Source organism: Aptenodytes forsteri, unplaced genomic scaffold (assembly GCF_000699145.1).
Source record: "Aptenodytes forsteri isolate BGI_AS27 unplaced genomic scaffold, ASM69914v1 Scaffold290, whole genome shotgun sequence".
In the NCBI taxonomy this organism is placed as follows: Eukaryota; Metazoa; Chordata; class Aves; order Sphenisciformes; family Spheniscidae; genus Aptenodytes; species Aptenodytes forsteri.
In genome coordinates this window covers 890,510-898,739 of record NW_008795244.1, presented here as the reverse complement: position 1 = coordinate 898,739, position 8,230 = coordinate 890,510, and the positions used below count along the sequence as shown (strand labels likewise).

At 58.0% G+C, this 8,230-nt stretch overlaps 2 protein-coding genes across 2 annotated transcripts in view; one reads left to right on the top strand and one right to left on the bottom strand.

The window, feature by feature from the left end:
• The window catches only part of GADD45A (growth arrest and DNA damage inducible alpha), a 2,287-nt gene extending 1,785 nt beyond the window's left edge, over positions 1 to 502 (bottom strand). Inside the window, exon 1 of the mRNA XM_009278754.1 lies at positions 288 to 502. Within this exon, the coding sequence (XP_009277029.1) occupies positions 288 to 502 (215 nt within the window). The remainder of the gene's footprint in view (positions 1 to 287) is intronic.
• Positions 503 to 1,690: 1,188 nt separating this feature from the next.
• Positions 1,691 to 8,230, top strand: part of SERBP1 (SERPINE1 mRNA binding protein 1) — a 41,589-nt gene continuing 35,049 nt past the window's right edge. Inside the window, exon 1 of the mRNA XM_009278753.1 lies at positions 1,691 to 1,802. Within this exon, the coding sequence (XP_009277028.1) occupies positions 1,691 to 1,802 (112 nt within the window). The remainder of the gene's footprint in view (positions 1,803 to 8,230) is intronic.

The following is an 8,230-nucleotide window of genomic DNA, read 5'->3' as shown; positions in this document are numbered from 1 at the left end:
GGCCCCAGCCGGGGGGGGAGCGGCCAAAGGCCGAGCTCGGCGGGGCCGGTTCGGCCACCGGCTGCGGGCGGGGGTAACGCAGATTTGTTCCCAAAACCGTAAAAAGCTGAAATACAGACGTGAGCTCCCGCGAGGGAAGGGCTCCCCCGGCCGCGGCTGCACCCCTGCCCTGCGGTCCTGGGGGGCGAGGCTGGGCCGCGGGTCGGCGCAGCAGCGGCGCGGCAGCTCGTGTGTCGTACGATGGGCAGCGCCTGTGCGGAGCGAGGGCGTTATTTCAAACGTCTCACCTTTGCTTTATTTTCCTAGGCTGGGCCAAGCCCGAGGCCTCTGGCTCCGTGCCGGCGGAGCCGAGCGACACGAAGTTCGCCCGCTCCTGCTGCAGCGCAGGTGCTTTGCCGCCTGCCGTTTCCGTTGCCTGAATCAGCGGCAGGCGTCGCCGATTTACGGTGATACCCGGAGATAACAGCTGGGAGTACGGGCCGTACCCTCGGAGAGAAGCCATGGGAGTAGCGCCAGGTCATGTGTAAGTTACGGCCAGGTACGTCCTCACCGCAGCGGTCGTGCGTCTCGCTCTGGCTTTGCAGTCAGCAGCACGGGGCAGAGCTTGGCCTGGCAAAGCTGAAGGTCTTTCCGTATCGGGGTGTTGTCGGAGCAGTCTGGCACTGTCACCTATTAGGCCTCCAAAGACCACAGGTTTCCCTTTAAATTCACAATTAGGATGAAGTTGTCTGTCTTCCCTGCAACCACAACGATTGCACTCTTGCTGTTCCCTTTGAGTGAACGCCAGCACGCTCAGGAAGTAACCTCACCAGCTCTTTAAAACCTCAGCACACAATATTGTGCAATGTCTAGTACAGTCTGTAGCACTGGCAGTGGTGAAAGCAAACAATATTTTGACGCATGGTTTTCACCAGGAATGTGATACAGCGATCCCTTGGCATAATGCTACGAGCAGCATTTTGCAGTTCATGACAGCGCGGACATAGCTGCGTTTATGCCAAGAGTCAACTGGGGAGGTGGGAGTGACCCACGGGCTGCAGACAGCGCCGATCCCGAGTTGCACAATGTGATTTAACCCACAGCCCTGGAGAGCATCTGCGATGCTGGGGACACGAGCACGGGGGCTGCTGCCCTCTGCGTGCCACCATCCTTCCAGGAACTCATGCTTTCCTTCACACAGGCTCCGGCTTTCATGTCTGCAGCATCTCCTGGGACACGGTTTCTGATCCGTGTGTCTACTGTGACACCTTTTGTTGGTTTTGAATTGGCTCCTCCTTGTCCTGCATGGGTGAGGCCTTTCCACCAGATCCCTGTCTGGGGTGGGGGTTACCCCAAGCCTTGCCTTAGCGGACACCCCACCGCCTCTTGGTACTATTCGGGACACCGGTGTTGGACCCAGAGGAGGCAAAGGCAGCTGAGTCTTAAAATGCATGCTCTGTGCGTAGTATACAGTGTAGTTTCACTTCCAGCCTTGCTGGCCGGGAAAGGTAAGGCGGCCTGTTGAGAAACCCAAACTTCAGAGGCAGCTTCAGCAGCTCTGGCCTCCAGCTCACACATTAGCTGGGGCTGGCACGGTGTGTGCTCACCGCTCAGATCAGCGCCGTGGCTGCTGCTGTGTTTGGTACGTGTGAGGTTCTGGGTGCAGGTGATGTTGATGTCCAGCTGTTGGGTACCCACGTTGCCATCCTACATGGGCCAGCGCTGCAGGGTGTGCAGCCCGACTGCCGCGCAGGACGGCGCCTGCACCTTGGGCTGGGTGGGCAGCAGCAGCACGGTGACTGGCACCTTTCCCAACGTGAGCAGTAAGGAAAGGCAAGCAGCAGCTCCGAAGCGTGGACGGTGTTTCTGACAGCTGCAGCTCGGTTTGCATCCTTCTGCTGTAAGGAGTGATCTGTTCCCTCTCTCCAGTTTGTCTTCTGCTAGGCCACACTGTAATTTCCTGGTGAGTCACAGGCATTGCAGCCTGTGCTATTACTTGCAAGAAATACCTTTCCTGAGCTCAGTCTGAAGCCTGTAATAGTCCAAAGTTACAGAGCTATCCTGACTTACTGCACCGGCGGCGGGGACGGTGGCGTTTCAGCAGAGCCACCAGCGCACTGGGCCGTGCTACACCGGCTAGCAGGCTCCTGCCCCAGAACCTGGGCATGCTGACCTAAGGCATAGTGTGTTGCTAGTAGCAGTTATGTTGCAAAAACGACCCTGTGAGTGCTCCCCCCTGCAAATATCCCTGATGGGGGGAGCCGTGCCGGACTCTTCTCGACTCTTCTCGACTGCCGCTACGGTGAAGCAACATTTCATGTCGGCCAGAGCCATAAGACTGCTCTGCAGCTGGGTGCTCAAGCTTGCTCTTCTGATGCTGACTTAGCTAAACCGTGGGTGTTTGAGCCTGGTGGAGGAGACCTGTTCCCCCAGCCCCCCCAGGCCAGCTGGCTGCCAGCAAGGCAGGCAGCATCTCGCCCTCGCCAGCCCCTCCGCAGGGTTTCCAAGTGCGGGGTTGAATTTGGGGTTTCTCTGGGAACTTACTTTCACTGCCATATGGCCCGTCTCAGCCTGGGAGACCTCCGGGGAGGATTTCTTCTAATGGGAGCTGTGTCAAAGATCATGCTTTCTCAGCTGTCGCACCTAAAAACCTCCATCCTCCTGTAGTGAGTGCCAAAATGCTTGCCCAACCTGGGCTGCGAGCTGGCACGGTCCCACTGGCTCCAGTGGACCTGGGCTGCAGACGGGACCCTTGGTGGTCCCTCACAGAACTTTTGGCAGCGTGTGTTTTAAAGGTTTGCTTGTGTTGGCGTTTTCCTTCATCTTGTAAACAGCAGCAGCCGTTTTCCAAGTCGGTGTTTGCTGAAGCGTGGTGCAACGTGTCAGTGAGTGCAGCTGAGCAATGCAGGGCAGCATTCGATACACTGCTTGCAGAATCACTTAGCTAGCCATTTGTAAAACAAGATCTGGATATGAAACCGTTTTCCGTAGCAGAATATAGAGAGTGGTTTAAAGTAGCCCCTCGGTTGCGTTGGTCCTGGAGAGGAAAGCTTCCAAAAGTTTGCATATGTTCCCTCAGCTCGGCTCTCGCTGCCCATTGTCCTGCCGCTGCAGCCCTGATGAGATATGACACGACTTAATGAAGCCCTCGGCGTCAGGAGAAAGGGAAAAAAAGCCTCTTTTGCATCAGGTAGAGGGGTGGCAGATGGCAGAATCACAGCAAAACAGGTGGAAGCATTGTGTGGTGACCCTCCGAATTAAGTTCGGTTAATTTGCTGTATCTCTATTAGCAACTAAAGTCTCTCGGCTTCACTGCGAGATCTCAGATTGTATCTCACAGGCGGTCTGGCCACGCAGCCCCATCTGTGGCCGGCCACAGAGCTAAATCTGTCTTGAAGGCAACTGAAAAGCAGCTGAAGCCTCTTTTCTCTCTCCTTGGTAGCAGCAGCTCCCTGACCCACGCTGGTAACGATGGCAGGTGATGCCCTGAAACTGCATTTTCCCCGCAGGTTTCCCATCTGGGGGCAGTTTTCCTTCCCTCCCTTTGCCCAGAGAAGCAGCAAGGATGCCCAGGAGGCACATGGGTCCCTCCTGCTTTGCAGCAAGGAGAGAGAAAGTGGCTGTGCTGGGGATGCACCGTGGCTGCTGTCCTGGGGAGCCCGGGATGGAGTCAGACCTGCAGTTGTCCCTCCGCCGGCTCCCAGCTGGCAGCTGCCGCTAAACCTTCCTTTCATCGCCTGCCAAAAAGCGTCCAGGGCATTTTGCTCCCCCCCTGCCCTTTAATCCTGACTTTCATAATTCACCAGGCTGATGCCTGCAATCCCCTCCGCATTCAGCATCACAGAGACGGGGGGCCCGGGAGCTGTGTCAGAGTCAGCCGGGGGGGGGCTCCGCTCTTCCCCCCACGCTGGCAAACCCTCGGCCCCAAATGTTATCTGGGGCTGTGGGTTTTAGCTACTTGGTGGTTTGAGACAGCTTTCTCCAAGTTAACACGCAGGGGTTTAGGAGATGCCCACTTGAGTCCTGCGTGTGGTTCGGTGGGAGCTGCCACTGCAGGAGGACGTTCTCGGCCAGCCAGAGACATGTTTCCTGCACGTAAGAGCACCAAGTTGTTTAATTTAAGTTTTTGGGAATGAGACCAAACATTAGATGGTGTCAGTGAGAGGTGACTAAGCCCCGTCCTTGCTGAAGGGGCCGGCAGCCGGCCAAGCCCCTTCCCGGGCGCTGCGGGGGGCTGCCCACTGGGTGGTCCTGGCCACCGCTGCTGTTCCTACACCGTGAGCCCCACAGCGCAGTGCCGGGGGACTTCCAGCTCCCTTTTCACTCAGCTCCGTGCTGTCCCTGTGCTCGTGTGGCCCTGTTCCCGTTTTCAGCGATCTGCTCCCTCTGTCCCCTGCCTTGCTCTGTCCCACGTGGGACCTTTTGCCAACTCTGCTGAGCCCCCCCGGCCATTCCGTTGCTACATGAAGGTCCCAGGTCTGGCCCTTTGCTCAGCACTGCAGAAACGTGCTGCCTGCACCGCCGCGCAGCACAGCACCCCAGCAATGCTCACATGGCAGGGCCCTGAGTTCCGGGTCGGCGTTTTCACTCTCCTTTGAATCTGCTGGGTAACAAGGGCAGCCATCGCCTTTGCAAAGCAAACGCCAGCTTGCACATTCCCCGGCGTGGCCTCTGGTCCAACAGTCACTGCATTTTCCCAGCGACACCCAGTCCCGTGTTGCTGAGCCGACCCCAGTGCCCTGGCTGGCCCCGCTGTTTCCAGCCGGTGCAGGCAGCATCCATGTTCATCTTCCCAGGCTGGGGCATCCCTGCCTGCACCATCCCGGACCCCTGTGGGAGCAGAGGCCCCAGCCTCCGATGCTTGGCAACCTTTGGCGCATTTGGCTTTGCCTCCCTGCAGAGCAGAGCAGGAGCCTGGGCTTGCCCCGGGTCTGTGGGACCTGGCTTCCCTGTGCACCATCAGTGCATGCTGCTTGCTTGGACACAGACCACTGTGTCCCTGGACAGCGCTGGCAGCAAAGCAAGGGCAGATGTGGGGGCCACAGGAAGGGGCCATGGACAAAGCCTGCACCCCACGCAGGGCTGAGCCCAGCCGTGGCAGCATTAGGGGCTCCATGTAACCTGCTGGCAGGCAGCCCATGCCCTGGCAGCACGCCCGCAAAGCACTAAAACCACCAAAAAAGCAAAACCAGCAATCGGAGTTTGGGGAAGGGCAGGCAGGCACACCTCCTGATGGAGGCACGGGTGCTCTGAAGCCACCCTGGGGGGGTGGGACCCCTGTGTATATGAGACAAAAAAGTCATTTTCCCCCTGTTTTCTTTGGAGGAGTTTCTCCATCCCCGATGGAAATAAAAGCGAGGTTCAGCTGAAGCAATCCCTGCTGGCATTGGGGTTTGACTTTGGCTGGTGCCTGGCAGTGCGCAGGGCAGCTGGGAAGCGTGGCCCCGGCTTGGTTTGGCTCCGGAGCTGGGCACCGTGCCAGCAGCTTTCCTAACCACCCAGGTCACGGGAGTCTGGCCGAGAGCCCGGCTCGGTGGCACTTCACGGGTGGCACAGAGCAGGGACAGGACTTTCCTGGCAGAGGCATTTGCCTTTCCCAGCGGATGCAGGGAGCAGCCTGGCCCAAGCAAGAGCCGTGCTCCCTCCCCACGGCCGTGGGGTCGGGTTGTGCAAATGTAGGTGGCAGGGGCCAGCTGTCCCCAAAATCCCAAGTCCTGGCCCCAGAAGAACGGGTGCGGGCTCAGGAAGAAAAGGGTGCTGGTAATTTTATACTAAACTAAGCCGACTGGTCTGGTACGGGGCGTGTCATACAGCGCTGGGCTCCCTGCACCAAAAGCAAACAATTGCACCCCCAGCTTTCATCGGCAGAGGTGGAAACTGCAAGCGAGGACAGCAGCGAGAGGACAGCAGCGAAGGGGCTGGGGCCGAACACTGGCTGTCCCCCCACAACCCCATCCGCATGCATGAAAGGAGAAAAGTTGGTGTGCAGGACCCCATGTTCGGGATAATGCTGTCTGCCGCCCTTCACGTAGCAGGGCTGGCTGCGGACTCCTGACCTGGGGGTTACCTCTCCCAAAGGCAGGGGTGCAGGGATCTGGGATGTGTTTATCTGACCCCGTTTGCCAGCGCTCAGCACATTCCTGCTGTCCTCTGTGGTGCCGAAGCATCGCTGAAAGGGATTCAGATCTCACCGGCCACGGCACGCTGGGGTTTGGCAGCAGGCTGCTGTGCTGAGCGGGCTGCAGGAACCGGCTGGGTTTGCACAAAGTAAGGGACCCGCTTCCCATCAGCAGATGTTTTCACCTGTGGCCAAAAGCCTGTGCTGCCACCGGCTCCTGCTGCCCCAGCTGCGCCCCATCCACCACAGCATCCCAGCTGCCCCTCTCACTGAGAAAATGAGGTTTTGGGCTGCACAGGGAACAGAGAGCGGGCCAGGAGCCATGTTTAGTTTGGATTGCTTTGAGCGCTGCAATAAAAAAGTGCCTTTGGTTGGTGCTGCAGGAAAGCCTGCATGGGGCTGGGAGAGGTGTGCAGGCAGCCTGCGCCGGGGCACTGTGCCCTTGACACAGGGCACTGGAGAAAACACTGAAACCTGGTGTGGTGCTGCCGGCCGTGCCCCTCGAGCTAGGGGGGTTTTACTCACCTGGGCCTGAATTTTTATTGCAGAGGCCCAGCAATTTTGGGACAGCAGGACCCCTGCAAATGGGGAACACAAGTAGGAGCCCTGGGAGTGCTTCACCCTTGTTCCACCATCCTGGGTAGCTGCTTGCGTATCTTTTCCTTCCCCAGCAGAAGTCCAGCAGCCCATGACCATGCTGCCTCAGCAAGCCTGTGCCCCGCTGCTGGCTGCAGGCAGTTAAGGCTCAATCAGCTCCTGGTACATGTTAATTCAGGGCAGCAGAAACCGGTGCTGCTCCCTGAAACATGCTGGAGAGGGCTGCTGCTGCTCCTGGCAGCGATGTTCCCTGTGCTCACTGCCATCCCTGGCCCTGGATGCATCCCTACAGCCCTTCTCTCTGGATGAGGAAGGCATTTTTCCCACCCTGTGCTCGTCCACCTTTGCAGATGCCCCCACAACCCACGTCCGTGCCGGAGCCGTGGCCAGGGGACCCAGTGGCCTGGGCTGTGGTGCCAGCAGGCCGGGCACACGCGGTGGCGTTGGGTGCTTGTGGGAGCTTTCCTGCCTAGCCCGGAGCCAAAGCCTGGGCAGCGCCAGGTGAAGTCTGGGAGCCGGGATGCCCCCCCGCCACCCGCAGGGCCGCTCCCCAGATAAACCTGCAGTAAAAGGCAAAAACAAACTTTGTCCTATTTAATAGCTGTGTGGAATTGTAAAATAGCCCATGAGTGGCATTTGCATGAGTAAACACTCTCCTGCCCTGCACGCTTTCTCCACAAGGAAATCGGCTTTGTGTGAAATTGCTGTGGGAACCATGCGGGCAGTCACCAGCTCCCTCGGTCCTGCCTCCCACAGGGATGCTTCCCATTTGCCAAGTGCTTTGCTTTCCCTGGTGCCTTCAGGAAAGCCCCGGTGCAAGCAGCAGGGAAGGCTGCTCCCCCCCCCGTGCAAAAACAACCCCTGCTACTGAGCACAGTTGCGCACATGAAAACAGAGAACTGGTTTTGTTCACCCTTTTAGTTACAGTCATCTTTACTGCTGTTCTTGTGAATAGCAGGTAGATCATTTGGGGACAGGATATGAGTTTACATTAATTTCATTTAATTTTGTCTCATATAAAGCACTGAATGGGGAGAGCGTTTAGAAATAAAAGGGGAAGGGACCTTGAAGTGAAATACTGAGTTTGATGGTCATTGCAGTAACAACTGTTGCAGTATATATAAATTAAGCCACGACATTTATTTGAAAGCGGATTTTAAAATGTATGTAATGGTCAGAAACACAGAAATCGTGTTTTCAAGGACTCCGGCAAAGTTTTTAAGGGCAATTTTGACCTGTGCCGGCAGGGAGCCCCTTTGCCCACCCCGGGGCACGGCCCCTCATGCTGCGGCAGTGCCCAGCGCCTTGCAGGGCAGCAAAGCCCTTGCAGTGGTCGTGCCGCGCTCACTCGCCAAAAAGCTGCTCAGGTGATTAATGGTGCCTGTGGCTGCCAATTAGCCGCCTTGCATCGTGTCCACATCCCAGCTCCTCCAGCAGCAGGGGTGGCAGAGGCCGGTGCCCGCATCGCTCTCCCCTGCAACCCCGGCAGAGTCGCGGCAAACCCTGCCGCCCGGCCCGCGGCTGGCCCCGGGAACG